Source organism: Anser anser (genome assembly GCF_964211835.1).
Source record: "Anser anser genome assembly, chromosome: 1".
Classification (NCBI taxonomy): domain Eukaryota; kingdom Metazoa; phylum Chordata; class Aves; order Anseriformes; family Anatidae; genus Anser; species Anser anser.
The window spans coordinates 141483272-141504505 of record NC_139720.1 but is presented as its reverse complement, the minus strand read 5'-3'; the positions used below and the strand labels follow the sequence as shown (position 1 = coordinate 141504505).

The 21234-nt window shown below is 39.2% G+C and overlaps 2 protein-coding genes across 7 annotated transcripts in view; one reads left to right on the top strand and one right to left on the bottom strand.

Annotated features, from left to right (window-relative positions):
• MGAT4A (alpha-1,3-mannosyl-glycoprotein 4-beta-N-acetylglucosaminyltransferase A) overlaps window positions 1–15869 on the top strand; it is a 78733-nt gene extending 62864 nt beyond the window's left edge. For all 5 annotated transcript variants that reach the window (XM_083806629.1, XM_083806632.1, XM_083806630.1 and 2 more), the window contains 4 exons: window positions 6781–6859; window positions 9021–9087; window positions 9871–9983; window positions 10153–15869. In XM_083806629.1, coding sequence (XP_083662755.1) covers window positions 6781–6859; window positions 9021–9087; window positions 9871–9983; window positions 10153–10179 — 286 coding nt within the window. In that variant the 3' untranslated portion in view covers window positions 10180–15869. The remainder of the gene's footprint in view (window positions 1–6780; window positions 6860–9020; window positions 9088–9870; window positions 9984–10152) is intronic.
• Window positions 15781–21231, bottom strand: UNC50 (unc-50 inner nuclear membrane RNA binding protein). 2 transcript variants are annotated; one of them, XM_083806700.1, is made up of 6 exons: window positions 21092–21231; window positions 20518–20832; window positions 19553–19673; window positions 16832–16971; window positions 16653–16754; window positions 15781–16090 (listed from the first exon to the last, which is right to left on the bottom strand). In XM_083806700.1, exons 2-6 carry the CDS (start codon window positions 20795–20797, stop codon window positions 15954–15956), a joined length of 780 nt encoding a protein of 259 aa, XP_083662826.1. In that variant the 5' UTR covers window positions 20798–20832; window positions 21092–21231; the 3' UTR covers window positions 15781–15953. The 2 variants fall into 2 exon arrangements, with proteins under 2 accessions (XP_083662826.1, XP_083662825.1); XM_083806699.1 differs by having other exon boundaries at window positions 20518–20828; window positions 21092–21227.
• Window positions 21232–21234: the final 3 nt, after the last annotated feature.

Sequence of the window (21234 nt, the reverse complement as noted above, 5' to 3'; positions counted from 1 at the left end):
TTATCTGCTTTTAAATTGTTGTGACACTGCTGAAAATTACCTGCACAAAAGGTGATGGTTGCTTGCCTGCTATTACTGCCACTAAGTTTGTAGAAAAAAAGAAGCACAGCTTGTAAAGCATGTTCTCTAGCGGTGAGAGTTTGTGTTTTTGTTTTTTTGTGTGTTTGTTTATTTTAAGTAGAATAAAGTTGCTAAAAATGCATCATAGCACCTGGTTATATATGTATCTAAAGTATAGTTAATTATCTATGCTGTGGGATGCATGTCCTCTTTTTTGAAAAGAGATCCACAAAATCAAGTGTATTACAAAGGAAAAAAAGGTTTTCTACAACAGCTTTGCAAAACTGGCAGTGAAGTGGAGCCTTCTCATTGTTTCCTTTTGCAGTAACAATCACGTAAAACCTAGGGAATTATGAAATCATTGGGGTTTGGAGTAACACAGCAGTAACTTGACTAATGCGTAAGCTGTTCTCTGTTCATAAGCAGTGTCCAGTATAGAAACTCTCCTTGCACAATGCAGTATGTTCTACTTTTCTTGTGCAATTTTAGCTGAAGTAGCACACACATACATGCAGCCACACACAGCCACTATGTGTATGATTTAGAAATAATCTTTGTTTTGATTTCAAATATGTAATTATGATATAGGTTGTTAAAGCTTAATGTCAGCTTCATTTTATTAGGCTTTAATGGTGGTGTCAGATGATAGAAAATGTTTGGAAGTCTCTTAAATTTATTAGACTTTTGGTTTGTCAGTGTATTTCAGGTAGGCTAACGTTTTTAGCATGTATGAAAAAAAAAGAGAGGAATTGAGGACTTGATTTCTGTGTTTATATAAGATTCTGTACTAATGAGCAGAACATCCTCCAATGGATACCCTGACAGCAGGGATTTGGCAGACAGGCTCCCAGCCACTGATGCTGTTTGCTCCGGGCATGGGAACTCTGCCCACAACGATGAGGCAAGAACTTCGTAGGAAAAGAAAAATAGTACAGATCAGAGACAGAAGAAGGGAGCTCTCTGAGCCAAGGACATGCTGCTTTCTCCTTATGGCACTAATATTCCAGATTGGAATTTGCTGCTTTGGCAGCATTCCCGGGTTTACTGTTCTTAGTCAGAAATCTGAGAGGTTTAATGCAGTTGCCTAAATGTTAGGTGTCTAATGCCACTTGAGATACCCTAAAATGTTTCACCTGATTTTCAGAAGGGCTTGAGTCTCTGATATGTCACAGTTGCATCTGCCAGCCTGTGAGGACGTCCATACCCGAGGGCATCCCAACTGACAGTAAATGCTGATGTTTAAGAAAACTGAAGGGAGCTCCTGGTGTCTGTGCTTTCTGGAGAAATAATATTCCAGGTGTGTATGTGTATATATAAACTTAAATAAACACATACACACACACATCTCCAGTAAAATGTGGAAAGATTTTTTTGTTTTATTTATTATAGATATATTATAAAACATATATTCCAGCTTTACATATTTATGTATAGAATATATGTATATGACCTATATAAAACAAAAATAAAATCTGAAACTTTCTACATTTCATTGGTTTAAGAGCTTAGCAGAATTAACCTTGCAGAAGAACATAAGGGCCTTTTAACTAATGTCAATCAGATTGAGAAAGAGCTAAATTTCTTAAAGAAGAGTGAAGATTTCATGAGAGAACCCCTCCCTTTAATAATAAAACAACCCCAAAACCAGTGCTCTCTGAAACCTCACGTTAGAAACAGTGAAAATGAATTTAATGCCAACCCCTTTTCTATTACAGTTGACCTGTATGCACTCCAGAGAGCACACTGGAGGTTTAGAAAGCTGTTCTCATAGTCCTCACCGGGACATAATATATATGTCCATAACATATATTGACAGTGAGACTGGCTATTTTGGGCAGAGAAAATAAAATCCTACCAAGCATTGTGCATAAGAGTTAATGGGGTAACCGTTCCTTCCCCACCGCCTCCCCCCCACAGTGTTTTTGGATCAGAAACTAACAAGATGAAAACCTCTTATTGGTTTTCTTGCCTCTTATGAGTACTTGTGTGTGTATATATATAGGCTTGCAGAATTAAGCTTTTTCTTTTTTTCCCAGTTATAAGCAATTTTTGCAAAGGAATGGGTGAGAAGCATAAAGGATAGGAAAAGAAATTGAACCTGAGAGAGGGAAAATAAGTTATTCATCTTTCTTTTATAATATATACAAGAAAAACAAAAAATAATGCATGGTTAATACCTGTTTCCAGTGACAGTAAATTAACATTTCCTGGTGAGGGTTCTGGGAAAATGACAGAGTGGGGTTAGATTAAATTTCTTTTACCACATTTGCATCCAGTGATCAAAAATCCTGGACAGGATTGGTGGATAATGACTCTTGCAGGGGTGACAGCGTTTGTAGAGAGCCAAAAATTTGCTGACTGAATGTTGCTTTTATAGAAATTCACACTGTGTGGAATTTAAAAGTGTTGTCCTGCAGATAGTGCAAAAGTGGAAGGAAACATTTCCTCTCTGCCTTCCTATCTCTTCCTTTTTCTGCAAATGGGATATACTAACATATATCAAATTGCTAAAAAGAGACGTAAGGAGGATATGCAGAGAAAAAGATTTGATTCCTGATATTTACAGCGGACAAAGGCCTGTGTTCATAAATAGATTCTTAGAATGTTTTTGTTTAGCATCCAGTGAGATAAGACTTTTGTTTCTTTCAAAACAAAAATGTATTGGTAGTCGATGTGAATTGTGCTTTTTTTTTTGGTGTGTGTATTATTTCCTTTTATAAAGCTGCTATTTACTGGTAAGTTTTTTTTTGTGTGTCCTGTTCTCTGCTCTGTTTTTAATGGCTCAACAAAGCAGAAGATGCATAGAATTGCACTTTTGTTTAAAAAAATTTAACACAATTGGCATTTCCATTTTTTTTGAATAAGATATAAAAGGCAGTAAGACACACTTGTTAATGCCTAAAAGGAAACAAATCAGGTAATGGAAAAAATTACACTTTTCTGAGTCTAAATATACTTTGATGTGGGGGGAAAGAAGAAAGATACAACCCCTCCATAAGCAAAGTAAGAGGAGGGTAAAGAGGTGCGTACTCGCTTTGTTGTTGTTGTTTTGTGGTGTGTTTTTTTGTGCCAAAAGTGCAAGTGATGAACTCGTACTGAAAGATGGAAAAGTTTAGCCATTTAAAGAATACTAAAGGTAACTAAAGTTAACTGCATTGGCAAGCTAATGATATCTTATGTCAATGTATTAATGATGATCGTGCTTCTGTCCTTCCATTCCTCTGTGTTAGGATGTATATGAGTACTGGTTTAGCTGAGTGGTTTTATTTTTATTTTTTTCCTCCAGCTGACTTGACTGTGTAGGTGAATCTAGTTCCAAGACAGAAGTCAAACCCGCAGCTTTCATATTCAAATCACTCAATATGGAAACTGAAATCTTATTTGCAACTTTGACTTTGCTCCCTTTTGTGTTTGTTTGTTTTTTAACCTTTGTTGCTCTTTAAATTTTATTGTGTAGGTTTTTATATGCCACATGAGATGTTAATGTTTAGCATCCTCTTTTACTCTCTTATTACACTGAGGTCAAGAACCGAATGTATGTGAGCTGGTTCATACATCTAGGAACTTCTGGCAGATAGGAAGTTGTGTCTATTCTTGAATATATGTACAGTAGCTAGTTATTATATTTGACCCTTGCCTCTTTAAAGAGAGACTGAAAATGGAAAAAGGTTCTCTGAAGTTTAGGTACATTGGTATTTCACTTAGCAGTTGTGAGTTAGTTACTTTTTGCTGATGACTCCCATCAAGAATGTCCAAATGTGCCCATCTTCATGTTTGGTAATTAAAACAAGCTGTGAAGTAATGTTTTATAAGGCAATAGTAGTTTGGTTTTTTTTTTTAGGTTAATATGTATTTGTTTGGGATTATTATATTTAGAGGTCTGTGGCTTTCAGAATTTTAATTGGAAGGAACGCTTCAGAAGGCACTAGGTTTAAACAGCAGGTGGACAAAAAATGTCTTTGATTCAACCCCAGGAAAAATGTCAGGTAACCAGAGGAGAAAAAAACCCACGTTTTTAGTATTTACACAGGCTGTCACCTGCAAATCCCAGGACAGATGTCAGAATAACTTAGCCAAAAGCACAGCTACTTCCGTGGCTTTCAGTTTCTGTCTTTCAGTCTTCAGAAAAACATTTCATAGCCTGAACGCCTTGTGATTTAGCAGTGTGTCGGGGAGGCAAGTTTTATAAAAGAACAGCTAAATGATGCTTCTTTCAGAAGCTGTAGAACAGCAACTCACTTGTAAATGAACTGTTATTCCTAAGCAAATTTTCTAATTCATAGATTTTATTTCTAAGCAAAAGATTGATTATAGACACGAGCTGTGTATGTGCATTCATACTTCCATTTTTAATCTCTGTGTAACTTCTGTCTAAGTAGGTGTTATCTAACAAATGTTCAGGCAAGGCTCAGATTTAAAAATGTCCCTTCTGTTCTAAACATAATCTGAAGTAAGATGTGGAACATATGCATATGTTATAAATGTATGTGCATATGGCAAACATACTGGAAAAGTGGTTTTGACTACATGGAAATCTGCAAATCCGTTTTTATTACTTCCATAAATTGTTTCAGCTTAGTGCCAGTTTTTGAGCTCGGTGCCCTAATGGCACAATATCTGTGGGGAGTGCAGGGGGAGAATCCTCCCCCTTTAATTTCAGAAGTCGATAGCACTGTAGGACAAACAGCTGGCTGTGTTGTTCTTCAAACCAAACCACCACCTGCCCCCACAGCACCCCTGAAGCATTATCTTCTGTTGAGAGCGCAGGATCACAGAGGAGGGTTATTTTTAATTTTTGTGGCTTTTTAGGTGTGTCTTCTCAGAAATGAGATTTGTGAAATAGAAAGCACTACAGAGAAGTACTGCACCTGGGGTTTGGTAGGAGAGTTTGATGATGGCATCTCAGATGCAAGTGTTCAATCTCTGGCATTTAAAAATATAAATCTTGGGATTTTCAGTGTTTTCGTGAGAAGAATTCCCGTGAATGTTTAGAATAATCGACAGGCTAAAGGAGAGCAATTCAGATCTGCTAGGTCAGAATACATCAGAATATACTTATAGTCCTCTTCTGGTCAGCTTTGCCAAGAGTTTGTTTTGCTTATTAATGAAACATACAGTAAAAACATTTTCTCAGAATGGAAGCATGAATCTTTGTGGGTGTTTAGATAAAACTGCTTCTAATAAGATTCATGACATTTTTCTTTAAAGAACTGTATATGTCTTAGGTTGCTTCTGTACATTAGAATCAACTAACCTCTATATTATACTGCTGTGAGGAAAAAGTTCTTCAAGCACGTACAACACCAGAGCTTTCTGAATCCAGTCAGTGCAATAGAAATCAATGTAGCTTTCATAGATCTGAGTGTGTGATTTTTACTCCTCTTCTGAGCCTTGATAGAAGACATGCTACATGCCTCCGAGTGTCTGTGTATTTTTAAAATACTTCCTCTCATTTTAGGATCACAGACCCTTTTAATTCAGAGTCAGAGAGCTCTGTTTTCTTCTACTTTTTGACTTGTAGCTATGGAGAATGGATTAATGGCAAGTACTTACCTGGCTTCAGACGTACTGGATAAAGACAAACTGGAATTTACATCTCCAATTACGTCTTAATAAATTGCAAATTGAGCTAATGTTTGTAATTTTAATCAAGTGATGATTTCTGAACTAATTTTGTCCCTGGCTGGTGATGTGTGTAATGTAGAAGATAGTGCTTACTGTTTATTTCTCCAGTTTCCATCTGAAGGAAGGTTTGAAATGTGTTGATGGATTGTTACATATTCATTTAAACGCATTAAAAGGAAAATAGATTTGTTAAAAGTGACATTTGAGTAGGTATAATATATAAGTAGTTTTCAGATAGTAATCTGAATAAACTCCTCTGCGGTCTACTAGAAAAAAATGACAAGGAATAATTTTTCAAGCATTGATACCACCTAGTGGTAAAAAAAGATTGTTACTTATTTGCATAGTGTGTATTTGACATCAAAAATACTATCAAGTTTGTGTTATATATAAAGAAAGGTAAATTAAACCCTGTCTTTTGTAACTGATTATCTACAGGTGCATAGTACTGCAAAAACTGTTGGAGAGCGGGTACTTAGATTTCTAAGACCTGCACTTCACCAGGTGATACGTATAGGGATGGTTTTGATACAGTTCTTGACATTAAAGAATTGACAGTTCTTTGATACAGTTCTCTCCATTAAAAAAAAAAAAAAGTTCATTAAATGCACTTCTGAGTGAGGGTAACTTTGTACAGGTTTAAAATAATAATAATAATCCTTCTCTGTGTATACAGTTAAAAGAAAATGCTTTTGTAAAAATAATAGTCTGTCTTTGGAAAAGAATTTTATATTCAGATAGCGTTATGCTGTGCGTATGGGCTGGGAGTTCCTGGCACAATCATTAATGAGAGTGTGCAGTGAACCAGAGCAGAGAACTGGTCTTAGGGAAAACTGGCCTGGCAAAAGAGTTGCTGCAGAGAAGTTCCCTGACCTGGCTCTGAATGGATCTGCAGAGTTCACTCTGCTGGAACAAGGTGGGGGTGACCCATGGTGGGAAGCATCTTTTACTTATAATCAGCTGATGTAGGTCAAAATAGAAGATACATTATTGTAAAACATACAAAGCGATTATTAAGATACAAGGTTAAGTTATTAATACACTTAGCTAATTCTGACTGATGTATGTAGGCTATTTTTCCTTTTCCATTTACAGGTACTTGTTTCACAGTGGCAATCCAGAGCACCCAGGAGATATACTTCTAAACACAACTGTGGAAGTTCTGCCTTTTCAGGTATGAATGTATTGATTTGTCTCTTCTCCATTCTAGGATAAAAGCAAAGTCTGCTAATTGTATTGATTTTTCTTCTTTTATAACTGTAGGCTTTTGATGCTCTCATACTTTTTTTTTAAATTGGATCTATTCACAGAGAACTAATGGAACTATTCAGATGTTCATTCAAAGTGCACCCTGCTATATGTGCTGTTGGTAATTTGGGGGTGAACAAACTCATTTTCTTCCAATTCACTGTTACTATTTAAAACAAAAAATAACCAACCAGTCTGCCATCTCCAATGTATTTTGGAAAATGGGAAAGCTATGTCAATCTCCTTTTTGACTTAGTAAAAACAAAACAAACAAAAAAAACCCTCTTGGTTCAGGAGTTGACATGCATCTAAACCATAGCACAAATACCTTATAGGAACTTCAGTAACTGGATTCTCAGACTAAGTCTGAAATTTGTTTCAGGAGGGCACTATACTGTCTAAAGTATATTCTTGCTTGAAAGAAGATGATACAGGTTCTTTTTCTTCAACTGAATATTGTACCTGATCATTTATATCACAAAACTCTGTGTGAAGATTAAGATATTACTTAAAATAGGTTTATTTTATTTAGTCTTAAAACAGCAAAGTATTTCTGTCTTCTTCCATACACCTCATGCGGGTATCTTGAAATTTGTGCTTTAAGTGCTATACAAAAAATTAAAACAAAAACAAACAAACAAAAAACCACAAATGATCATGGAGGGATTCATTTCACTATTCCTGTAGTCCACTGTCCTGGAAGTGGAAAAAAAAAAATACAGATTTCTGACCAGCTCCATCTCCCAGTAGAAGTTTGATTCTAGTTATACGACATGATACCTGGGCTATCATGTTGTACTATAAAATTTAAACAATTTTGTTTCTCAAGACCTCAATACCATATAGGTAATTCAGTATCTGGATTCTAAGTCTGTTCCTTTCCCCTGATAACTGATTTTTCCTGATAACTGATATTATACCTTTCCTCAAGGAAATATATTCAGCCATAAAACCAGCAGCAGCCCTTACCTCATCTGGCCCCAAGATATCACGGGAATGGTTATGTCTGACTTTCAGGTGCCCCTCAAATGGGGACATCCATTAAGCACATAATGCTCCCAAACTTCCCTTGCTATTGATGCAATGTGCGGAAAGGTGAACAGGAAATTCTGTACCTGGCGCATTCCTAAGCCATTGGTGTTACCAGAAAATGTCACCAGTACAGAGACAGCAGCTGCAGAATGATAGGTGCTGTTTTGAGAGAAGGATTTCTCCACCATGGACTTGAGTACAGCCAGAAGCCCATTCATATACTTCTACCCGGATCCCCCATAAGCAGAAATCAGGTTGGGGGCAGGAGGAATCCTTAGAAAACCAGTGTCCCTAGGCTGGATTTGTCAAGGAACTCAAGCAACACACTCAATAAGTAAATAAATAAAAATCCACCAGACCAAAACCAAACAAAACCGCTTTTCAGCACCATCCCTTCAAAGTAGGAAACAACAACAAAAAGCTGATGGATTTAATTTTCTGGGCCTGTCAAGAATTTTTAATTGATTCCTAGAAATTTTTATAGGGGTCTTTTAGTACTGGGTCATGTGATTCTGGTTGCAATTTCCAGGCTGTTTTTGAAGCTCTGGTCTACAATTTCATTTTTCTGTTCTTATTAAAGAAGCTCATTGATATCCACCCTTTTTAGTAAGGTGGCGATAATTGAAATGCTTCCCTTGCTGGTCTGAAGGCTTTTCATTTTACCCAAATTCTTACATCAAGAAGTGAGCTGCAAGATTCATTTGTCATGAGAGAAATCCGGCTCAGCCATAGGAAAAGAAGGCAAGGTTTTGCCTTTGCTTTTCTTCTTCTCTGTTTGCCAGTATCTGCTGTGTATTCTGTTCATGTGGCAATTAGCATATCAGTTAAGTGGGGCACCTGAAGTACTTCCTTTTTCTACCTTGAAGCCAAATACAGTTCAGTTCTGGAGCACTGCTCCTTTTCCTTTTCTGTGTTGGTTTGTCTAAGGCTATAAATAATTATTCTAGGCTTGTTCATAATTATTTAGAAAAGGTGGATGCTGGATACACACATGACTTTCGCTGGCAAAGTTGTATGTCAAAATAAATGATCTTATCTGTGCTTTGTTGTCGTAGAATGAAGAATTGGTATTGAGCAAAGAAACCAAAGACAAACGCTTAGAGGATGGTTACTTCAGGATAGGTATGCCACAGACAGCAATGCTTTTTTGTTACACATGTAGAAAGACATGTATTTTGTTACTGTTGCACACGTTGAGACACTTTAATTAAAAACAAGACAGACTTAAAACTGAGTTTTTTGATCCTTCATTTTGGGTGTGTGACCTTATGTAGGCTTTCCTTACTATTGCTTCCAATATTTCTTCTTTGAGACTGATGGTCTGGCACCACTCTCGTTTGGATTGCAGCTACACCCAACTTATCTGCCAGAGTAGACCCACTTAAGTTATTATAGAGGCATCTCCAGGTTGCTTAAGATCACCTCTAATGTCCTGTGACTACATAAGTGCCTCTCTGTGAGCTGTTGTGCTCGAGTGTGTGCCGTCAGGGTCTGGGCTTGAACCAACCCTACAAGTAGAAAATCGGCTCTCTCCTCGTGGGATGAGATTGGCGTTTCCATAGCCAAGCAGCTGCTGGGGCAAGTGGCAGGATACCTGTTGCCAAGGAGGAGAAATTTTACTCATAGGTTGTATTTAGCTTGTTGGACATAGGTTGGGCATCCCTGTTATAGTGAAAGCAAGCTTTTTCATCTTAATGAATTGCAGTTGGTGTATGCATGGTTTAAGTGTAAATTCTAACTAGACTTTTAAATTGGATTCTTATCCGTCCTAATATAGTTGAGGATTCTTTAAATTGGAGTACATTAGGCATGAATGGTGTCCCATGTAGGTGCATTTTTCTGGGCGTAGATTCTGTACTTTGTTAAGAGGAATTAATGGAAGATATACTTTCACTTCTTTCGCAGGGAAATTTGAAAACGGCGTAGCTGAAGGAACAGTTGACCCTAGCCTAAACCCTGTTTCATCATTCCGGCTTTCAGTAATACAAAATTCAGCAGTATGGGCGATTCTGAATGAGGTGAGAGGTGGTATATTCTTTTAAAAATAAAAAGACAAATGTGAGATTTCATTCTTTCAGTGTGTTTGAAGCTCAAAATTTTGGCTACCACTGAGAATGTTTACGTCTGATTACTAAGAGAACTGTAGTGTCCTTAAAATATAACTTTCTTTCTGATTCTTTGTTTCAGATTCATATTAAAAAGATTACAAGCTGATCATCGAATCCTCCTTTAGAGGAAAAAGAAAGAATCCTTGAAAACTTTTCCTGTAAAATCTGACATCCTTAACAAGTCATAAATTGAAAATACTGAGCATGCACCTTATCCCAAATTTCTTTCATTTTCACTTGAACTCTACCTCTTGTGAAATCTACTGTAGATGAGAAGATTGTATTTACCCCTTCTTATCTGATCCATCCAGAAACTGATGCTCCACACTGATATTGTTCATCTGAGGCCTAGGTTGCCCTCCACTTTAATGTGACTTTACCATCTTATGGTTGCAGAACCCTACTACGCTTAATCTGTACTATTTTGATAGTATAGTAATATAGAGAAGTTGTACATATTGTTACATTCCTGGAAGAAGAAGAAAAATATAATTATTGTTAAATATGTTTTATGAAGGGGGTACTTTCGGAGTTCCATTTATTTTCTATAACAAGAACCCTCTTTTATAGATTGTCAGGGATATATATTAAAAATGTTAGGGATATTTAATTTATTAAAATAATTTGAAAAGTACATATTTTTATGCAGTAAAATTTTAAATTGATATAGTTTTTTTTATGAATTCTCTAGTTTAAGTTATCTTTCTACATTTTTCTTTGGAGATGCAAACATAAATTAATACCATATTTCAAATATACTGCCATGTTAAAAAAAAAAACTAGATTAAGTTTCTAAATTATGTAGTTTTGTACACAGAATCTGAATTATGTTCAGTGGCATTAACAGAGTTCTGAAGAGCATTATTCTTTGGAGCTATGAATTTCCACTATGTACAGTTTGTAGCCACATGGAGACCATGTTGAAATGTCTTATTTCATATTATGTACTAAATCTGCAGTGATTTTAGATTTAATCCATTGCATTTTAGAAGAATTTTTCAATTCCTAAGTGTTCTTTCTTAAAAAAAAAAAAAAAAAGAAGAGGAAAAAGAAAAAAAAAATTTTAGACATTTCCTAGCCTGGACAAATTCATTTTCTGTACTACAAAAATCAGTCCCCAGCTTTCCTTGGAGTGACAGAGGTTAACCTCTTTAAAAAGAGTTAGTAGTAATTAGATATACTTGATCTACAGCAGTATCCTCTTAAGCAGTTATTGCAGTATTTATTTTAGATACATTACAGTGAATAGTTCTGGTTTACTTTTATTTTGTTCCATTGTTCAAGAATAAGGTTTCAGTTTGACTCTCTTTATCGATCAGTGTAATAACTCGCACTAATTTTACTAAGAACTGAATTTGGCCGCAAGTTAGTACCCTGCCTTTTTGTTTCAAGGGAAACAACAGTGATCTTGAATCAGAAACTCCGTCAGGAACATGAAATGGTTTGGATTAAATCCAGAGTGGATTTGTTGCAGTATTAATGCTGCCAACGTTCTTAAGAGTTTTTCTGTTAGGTGCTAATGTGTAAAGGACACAGGCACAGGAAGATTTAAGTTACCCAGTCAGAAATGGTCGGGAAGGAAAGAGGCAGGATCTTCTCTCTTCACTAGGAATGAAGTGCCTGATTGACACCGGAGGGGGGCTGCTGCCCTGGCTTGGGGATTCTCAGCTGCTGTGAAACAGCCTCCTCGAGCTGACATCTCGAAAGGTGGCACAGTTCTTGTGGGGTGGAGGAATTCCCTTATCCCCAACAGCTCCGTGGCTAGGGCACAGACATGGAAAACTGCTGCGGGGTCCCTAAACTAGGGCAGGGATCTTGAATTCATGTCTCTAGCAGGAATGTTCTTCTAATGGATTTGGTCTCTTTTTCATGACCTATTAATAAGGATTAGGAGCCTAAACCTGACTCTCCAGCAGTGCAAGCTGAGAGCTGTCACCACTGGGATATGGAGTCAACTTGTGTTTTCTTCTGCCTTCCTGGCTAATTGTGCTGTATCTTAGAGACAGTTCAGCGGTATTCAAGTTTGTAAGGTTTATAAAGCTTAACTACTTCTACAGACCGTAGTCATTTTCTTTTAGCTATGTCATCTGAGAACACAGATAAGATAAGATTTGTACATGGAAGTAAGATCTTCTATTTAGACTAACTGGTGTAAGTTGAAAAAATAAGGAAGCTACTAGGCAGGCCTTGTTTACTTTTTTTCTGATTATATCGGATGCTATAAATAAAATATGTTATTTGGAAAGCTTGCCTTGCCCACAGAGACTGTGGACAAGCTAAGCACTGGCCTCATACATAGAGTTTATTGTTGGAGTAAGGAAGGTAAGGTAATAGGCTCAGAATCCTACCCGAATCTAGCCTGGTATGATGCACAGCCCAGTTTGTTATATGTGCAATGCTATTCCATCAAATTATTACCAGTGGCTTTTTATCACAGATCAACTAGCAAAGGTCTAAGGAAGTATTTATGTTTTCTTCTCAGCTGTGCCTGTGAATGAATGATGCAGACAAGGTAGGCTCTAGCTAGTTACTACAATTTAGGTTGCGGAAGTACATTAGATACTGCAGTTTCTTAAAATAAGTAGTTCTGTTGGTAGTGGCTTTCATCTTTTTCTGTGAGTTCGTAAGTTTACTGGTACCATTAATCAAGGATGCTGTGTGCTTACTCTCAAAGCATCACCATTCCTGATGTTTCATAGTAGTTAAGATGAATCATTGATAATACACCTAATCACACTGAACCCTTCCAGCACTGATTGCAGAACTCTGGTGTTACCATTATATTTAGATCTCAAGAACACCAAGATGGAATTTATCAAAAGCAACAAATTAACTAGTGCTTGATAAAGTACGTTCGGTTGGTTGGTTTGGTTTTCATAAAGATTATTGCATTTTTACTGCATTGTACTAGAAGGAATTGGAAATACTCAGGGCTCCTTTGACACTTGCAATGCTCTTGAGCATATGTACTATTGAGATAATTGCCACATTAATACAAATCGTGTTCTGTAGATTCAGGTAAATCAGGCTCAGTGTTTTCTGAAAGTTCTGCAAATTTGCTTGGAAATTATCTCTACAGACAGCTATTTTGGGTTTTCAAACTTTCAAATTCTAATCCCCAAGTCAGTCTAGTGCAAGTCTCCTTCCTGGAATTATGCTTGAAATGAGAAAGCTTCAGCTGTTTGGCTCAACAGTCACTAGCTTGGGTACTCTGTGACCAGATGTGCTCCGAATGGGCTGGTCTGTCTTACATATGTCACAAGTTACGTTATTACCGCAAGAGTTCCTCTCAGCATCTTAAACCAATTACCTGATTTTGGGGGAGTTTTTTTCTATATTTATTTAACTTCAAATTATTTTTGTTTTGGTCTTAAAAATCCCCAGTAGGTCAGTGAATCTTATGGTAATCAAGTAATAGAAAGCGTTTCAAAATAAACTGCATTATCCTATTAGCTCTTTCTGATGTTGTTAAAGCCTCAGAAAAGAAGCCGAAGTTATTACTCAAAAACTTCATTTTCTGGACAAATTATTCTTGACTTCATGTATTAGATGATAAACAGACCAGCTGATTACAGCTCTGGCTTTTCTGAGCTGATCATGACTGCTCTGGACCAAGGAAATACAAGTCGCAGTATTATCTTGCTTTGCTCGTTTGGTGGGTAGACTTACTGAAACCCTTGTAAATAAGAACAGGATATGATCCCAAGTTAACACTTTAAAAACAAAACAACTGAAGAGTATTTCTAAAGCTCTGTATAAGGCTTCATGCTTTTGCAGACATCTTAACCATTTGTTGGCATTGATAGAAAATATTCCTATAGGCACATTTATTTAATTAAACATTTATTAAATTAAATGTTACTCACGGACCAATGACAGACTGGACTCCTGTTATATCACTGCTTTTCTAGCTCTTCCAAAAGAAACTTTTAAATATCTTGAGTCAGTTAAGAGCAAAGCAATTTATACTTTGCCCATATGATATATGATTCCTTGAATGGGCTGGAGTATTAGTCTTTGGCAAAACCGTATGAATTTGTAATGCTTTTCTTTCATTTTTTTTTCAAATATATATCATTTCAATAATGCTTGTTTTTTGTTGGAAATGCTGCAAATGAAATATTGTAGTAATTTGTAGTTTGCTTCCAACTTGGCAAAACATTAATTTTTTAAAAAAGAATCAAATTTTTTCAATCCTTACTCCCTTGAAATAAATCAACCTTCAGTTCTATATTCGTTCCTACCAGGTAGGATGTGTTCTGAAAAAGCTAAGGCAAGTAACTGTAGTAGAAATGGGAGAAAGCCCTACATTTTATAACATCGTTACAATCACCAGCATAATGCTGAAAGACTTTTAAGCAACTGGTGTTTTCAGGCTAGCATCAAATACTCATTTAAAAACACCCCACCCAGACATAATGAATTGTTCTTTAAGTGTTGCTTTTTTGACCTTGGTGTTCTCCTAAGGGTTTTTCTGATTTCTGTTGTAAACAGTGAGCAGCTAACCCTTCAGGAAGCTTAATTTTGAGATCTGAAGCCTTGTTTCAAGGGGACAAACTTTGATCTCTCTGAAGGCAAGGTATACAGGCCCCGAGTCCTCCATTGATTTCAATGGTATTGCACTGTAGGGCACTAAACATGAAAAATGTTCACAGTTGAACTTCCCTGAGTGGGTGGTCGCTGGTGCTAGGATTCCTGTTAGGGAATGCTGTACAGTTTAGGCCATAGCTGCCTGCAGGACAGGAGCTCGTACTTTTAGCCAGGGCGGATGGCGGTTGTGACTGGAGTCCTTAGCCTTCCTTGGATCCGCGGTTCAGCGCGCTCCTTCTTAGGAGGGGAACTTTGCTCAGTGTCTGCTGGGAGGGGAACGCAATTCTCTTCAAGCCTTAACAGTGGCTGAAACACACAGTACTGTAAGATGCACTGCCAGCATATTTGGTATTTTAAGGTAAATGTGGTTTTTCCTTAGAGATCAAATTCTAGTACTGGAATATTAAGTCTTACTGTATCCAGTTTACTCTCGTGTTGTTTTTGAAACTGAATCCTAGTACTCATGTTTCATATTGAACACAATCTTTGGAAAATTGTCATCTTCATTTTCTGGAAGGTGTTGTTTGTGACGGTCAGTTTATACTCCTGCCTTGTGGACTTCACAGCTGTAGGCATTGCCATAAGTCTGTGTGGCCAAATTAACTTGGACTTTCCTTCCCTTTTCATTAACACGCCACTCGTAATAGTGGATGTAATAATACCCAGTGGACTTCTTTAGATTAGGTTTAAAAACTTGCTGCTATATTTGGGAACCTGATATGGGGTCATGTTAATTGTGCCTTTCATCACTGTTTCTTCTGTGTGCCAGCATTGTCCATGTATAGTTGAAGTAATCACGAAAATGAAGTGATCTAAAGTTCTTTCACAAAAGGAAGGGACGGTTCTATACCTAGAGCTAGTTGTTGCTTTACCATTGCAACACTGTTAGGAGTTCTACTTTCATGCAATCCCAAGGCAAGGTATTCCAATATTCTTCTATAAAACTGCTCTTTGGTGTCATTTGAAACCCTAGTAACGTAGAGCTTATGCCAGTATGTGTAAAATAGCTGCAGTAAGAGTTATGCTAAATAGACTTGTTGCAGTTAAATTTAAGTTACAGTGTACAATTGTTTTTAGGAATGTACTGCAAAAGTATTTGAACAAAATTGCTAACATGTTTACTGTTGTAAATATTTTAATAAAAATGACACTTCAAACTTTTTTTTACACAATTATCTACAATAAAGAGAAATTTACAACCATTTACAATAAGTTCTTAACTGTTTTTCTTTATCATCAAGACAGCTAAGGTAAAACCAAAGTAAACATTAGATAGATGAAGTCCGGTTTTTATTTCACTCTGTATTTATAGAAGGAACAAAGCATTTTGGTGAAGTTCCATCCACATGCTAATGAGATCAAATAGAGCATGATGAGAAGTGCAAACGGGTACAAAAGAATAGCTGTGTTCTTCAAAAATGGCAATGCTGAAAAAGAAACAACAATGAAGCATGTGTAAAGTAGTGCTCTTTCAAAAAAGGTGCTTCGTCTAGAATGGCCTTGGGGAAAAACAGCAAGAAAAAATAGTACCCCTCTAGAAGGGGTTCTTAGAAGAAGAGGCTTAGAAGAACAGGCTGGTCATCTCTATGCTCTCAGTCCTACTCTCACCACGGACTTAAAGAGTACTTTTGTTATGCAGTACAGGTAAAGTCCCGAGAAACTGTTTCACCTAAAACTGTACACTTGAACTTGATACAGAGTTTTTATCCAATGCCACCATTTTGAAGTGGATTTACAGAGGAAAAAGAAAACCAAGCTGAGTTGTTACAGGTCTAAAAGAACACGAGGCTGGTACGGTGAAGAACATAAAGCCTGCTGTTGTTTACCCACCTGAAAATATACATTAGGTACATTTTTATCAAACTTTTTACCATGAAGAGCAACTTCAACACCCAGCTGAGCCTATGCTTGAAAAATTAATAGACTAAACTCAAATAGACTAAAATAATGCTCTTATTTTCAGTCAAATAAGGTAAGTCAAATACTTACCACTGTATCCTAGGAATGTCACATAGATGTAGTAGCCAATTGCTATCAGCCATAACGTGTTCCCAACAAAATATCCGATGACTGAATCAGATATGATGACATCTGAAAGAAACAACTGCTCTCAGCTGTTGCAGTAGAGCATGATTTTAGAGCAGAGAACACATAAAAAGTCTACTTACAATTGATGAAAAACAGCTGGATAAAGTGCAAAATGACTAGAAGTGGATAGAAGGCATTCAGATGAACATCAAAGGCATATCCCCACTCCACATCATAGTCTCTGTTCTGCTGCTTCACCAAGTACTTATTAGAAATGAACCTACACAAAGAGATATTTGAGAACACGGTTAATGCAGAGCTTCGAAGGTGACTGACAAAACACTGGTTTGAGACAGTCAGCCATATGTGATCCCAACTCTGTGCTCTGACGTTTCTGTTATATGGGAGAAAGATACCCAACAATGAGCACTGCTGGTGTTTTAGATTACAGAACGAACCTCGAGACTTTACATTTTCTTCAGCTTAAGGCCTGCCGACATCAGAAAAACGATCCCTTTTACAAGTGGAACAAGAAGTCAGTACGTCCTCAGAAATCAGAAGTTGAGACTGCAGATTTTGTGGTAGCTTTATCTGTAATACTCTTTGCACCAAAAGAAGGGTCAGAAAGAGGCAGACCCTAGATGCAGAGTAAAGCAAGGCAAGAAGAGGTTTAGATTCATTAGGCATGCGGGAAGCTTTTGCAAAAAAGTTGGGTCTGTACAGAAAGAAAGGACTTGAACCAAAGTGGAGCCATGTGACTGGTATTTAGGCCTGTAGGAAGCTAACGCAAGGACAGAGGAAAACCAGCAGATGCAGAAGTGTTTCTGGTTTGGGACAGCACAGCCTGAGACACAAACTGCTGGAGGAGAAGAAAGGCATTACTGATTCTATGATTCTGTTTCAGGAAGCATTATACTTATGCTCCTCCTCAGGCATTTTATGGGCTGCTGCCCCAGACAGGACAGAAGATGAGATGGGCCTTTCATCTATCAGATGCCATTCTTGTATGTATCTGATTCCTGACTTTTCCAGTTAGAATCACAGAGTCATTAAGGTTGGAAAAGCCCTCCAAGACCATCCGGTCCAACCATCCCCCTACCACCAATGTCACCACTAAACCATGTCCCTAAGCACCATGTCCAACCTTTCCTTGAACACCCCCAGGGACGGTGACCCCTCCACCTCCCTGGGCAACCCGTCCCAATGCCTGACTGCTCTTTCTGAGAAGAAATGTCTCCTCATTTCCAGCCTGAACCTCCCCTGGCACAACTTGAGGCCATTCCCTCTAGTCCTATCACCAGTCACCTGCGAGAAGAGGCCGACCCCCAGCTCCCCACACCTTCCTTTCAGGTAGCTGTAGAGAGCAATGAGGTCTCCCCTGAGCCTCCTCTTCCCCAGACTAAACAAGCCCTGTTCCCTCAGCCGCTCCTCACAGGACTTGTGCTCCAGGCCCTTCACCAGCTTCGTAGCCCTTCTCTGGGCACGCTCCAGGGCCTCGCTGTCCTTCTTGTAGTGAGGGGCCCAAAGCTGAACACAGCACTCGAGGTGCGGCCTCACCAGAGCAGAGTACAGGGGGACGATCACCTCCCTGGCCCTGCCGGCTGCACTATTCCTGATACAAGCCAGGATGCCGTTGGCCTTCTTGGCCACCTGGGCACACTGCTGGCTCATGTTCAGGAGAGCATCAGTCAGCACCCCCAGATCCTTTCCTCTGCACAGCTTTCCAGCCACCCTGCCCCAAGCCTGTAGCACTGCATGGGGTTGTTGTGGCCAAAGTGCAGGACCTGGCACTTAGCCATGTTGAATCTCATCCCATTGGCCTCTGCCCATCGATCCATCCTGTCCAGGTCCCTGTCCCTCTGCAGGGCCTTCCTACCCTCTGACAGACCGACACTACCCCCCAACTTGGTGTCGTCTGCAAACTTACTGAGGGTGCACTCAATTCCCTCATCCAAATCATCAATAAAGATATTAAAGAGGATGTGTCCCAACACCGACCCCTGGGGAACACCACAATTACAAGTGGGAGTTTCCAATGTCGCTGTTTGAAAGGAACCTATCCTCTTCTGATCAGCATCAGTTTAAGAAGTCAGATACATTACTGAGAACTCTTTTAAGTGTCCTTGATTCCTTGTACATTTTTCTTTCCACCACTACCAAGAAAAAGCTCTTGGTAAGATAAAATTTTTTTCTTTTGTGCCCTCGCCTTGCCACACTGCAGAAACACTGATGTCCTGTTTTACGGTTCCCTTGCTGAGGTAGAATATATTAATAACATGCTGAGGCCTGGGTTACAAACTGTCTTGTCACTGCCTCTCACCTTCTCTAACTCTCTAGAAGTTACAAGGTAAAACTGGTAGTGACTACCAGCAAAGGCAGTATGCACGAAATAAATAAGAGAGACATCGCTTGTAGTGGAAATAATAGCTAAAATCTTCAGCAAGAAGCACAGACCAATTTTATATCACCCTACTTAAACATAATCATCCTCAGGCTTACATTATTTAACCAAGCTGTTCAACCAAATTAAGGAATGAAGATTCTTTTTTGATTACCAACTTTCTGATCTGGAATTATTGCTGAAGGCCAACCAGCTCAGGAAGAAAGAACGCAGAATGAAATGTTCATCATAATACAGACTGATTATTAATTATCTTCTCCAGGAAACGGTAAAGAAAACTATGCCTTTTTTAAAAAGCAAGTTTTAAAATAATTCCATCAACAGCACAAAACCTACAGTCAACACTGTAGTTTACTTTATAATTTTGCCCCAGAGAGGGAACCAAGTGTCTCACAAACAGCAGAAGACTATCAGTGTCCCAACAGCAATACTGAACTCAGTTTCAGACGTTAATACTTACCACATTAAAGTTGCTATCAGGAGACCAACGCCTACACAGTCTATGAATACTACCCAAAGAAGCAGCTTTATTGTTTCAAAAAAACCCATGTCCAGCACAAATCCAAATCCTACAGTGGACACTAAAAAGAGAAAAAAAATATTATTAAAGTTAACTGCAGAAAAGAAAGGATGAGATTGTAAATCAATATTCTTTTTTGAGTATGCTGTTAGGAAATCTCCAGTTTTCTTTTTCACCTTGTGATTTTTTCGGTCCAACAGTTCATTTTTCCTCCAAATACTAAGTGCATCGCAATTAGTTTATGATATAACTCCTTTACAAATTGAAGAATGCTAACATTAAGCCCAAGTGCAAATTAACACCAAACTTCTATTGCCCTCCCAATTATTTTAAAAATTCACACAATGCTAAAGCAGAATATTCTTAGTTTCATAAAAGCCCATTGTTAACCAAAACCATGTATCTGGTGGGGTATGCTTTTATTTTGGAGTTAACAGCTTTGATATAAGTAACAGCAATGTGCTATATAGAAGAGAAGTCAACCAGGGTAATACTTCTGGGTTTTCAATTCAGTCTAACAATTATATGCGAGAGACTGTGCATAGTTTAATTCTGCAATATACAGAATTGCTCTTAAGGCCTTTATTGGAAAACAGTATTTCATCTATGTTAGATAAACTGGATGTTCAGTACTTTTTAACCAAAGTATTGCTATGTGACGTGGCTTTTATTGTTGTCTGTGAAGTTACAGGGAAGTACCTAGTTCGGAATGCAGTAAGAAGCGAGTTGCAAGAGATTTATTCAAAAGAACTACAGCTCTGCTTCTGGCTTTCTAGCTGCCCAAAGGATGGGCCACCTTCTTTCACTCTATTCTGATTAGAGGATACTCCATACAGACTGGACTTTTCTCCCCTGGAGTGAGAAGGGATACAGATGTGGATCCCCTCCGTCTCCCCCGCACTCACCGCAGAGCCAGATGCTGAGGAGCACCAGGAACGCGGGGTCGTCCCTCGCCCACTGGTCCTTGGTCTGCTTCCTGTAGTGGAAGTTCCTGTAGACCCTCTGCGGCGAGGTGAACAGGTAGAGCATCTGCCAGAGGGCGAACTCGAAGTCCATCTGTCGGAAGTGGAGCAGCCTCCGCAGGTACTTGTAGCGCTTCGCCCCGGCCGTGTGCCGGGCCGCGTCGCGGGGGCTCAGCGCCCCGTTGCCCTGGCTGCGGGCGCTGACGGAGGTGGTGGGCAGCATCGCGCCGGGGCGGGGCGCTCAGGGGCCGCACCTGCCTTGGCACACCGAGGGGGAAACGTCCGAGTTTAGTTTGCGTTACGCAGGCCCGAAGCAGGCCGCGAGCAGCGCCGGCTCGGCTGGGCAAGCTGCGAGCGCGGGGGCGGCCATTTCGCGACCCCCCCCCCCCCCAGTCCCCCCCGGGGCGGCCATTTCGCGACCCCCTCCCCACCCCGGGTCGGTCATTGCATCGCCCACCCCCTGCTCCCCTTCCCCCCCCCAGCCGCAGGACCCCCAGCGCCCCCCCATGGCTCGCACCCCCTCACGGCAAGGCAGAGCCGGCGGGGGGACGGCGGGACCCCGGCTCGCTTCAGCCCCTCAGGCGGCGGCGGGGAGCGGGCAGCGGCGGCGGGGCCCCTCGGCGGTCCCCACCTCACCCGCAGCCTCTTCCGGCAGCGCTG

Coding starts and splice junctions, on each gene's coding strand:
- UNC50 (XM_083806700.1), bottom strand. CDS start 20,797: ATGCTGCCCACCACCTCCGTCAGCGCCCGCAGCCAGGGCAACGGGGCG. Junction 19,674..20,517: donor CCTCAGCATCTGGCTCTGCG/GTGAGTGCGGGG, acceptor TTCTCTTTTTAG/TGTCCACTGTAGGATTTGGA. Junction 16,091..16,652: donor GACATTCCTAGGATACAGTG/GTAAGTATTTGA, acceptor TTTCTTTTTCAG/CATTGCCATTTTTGAAGAAC.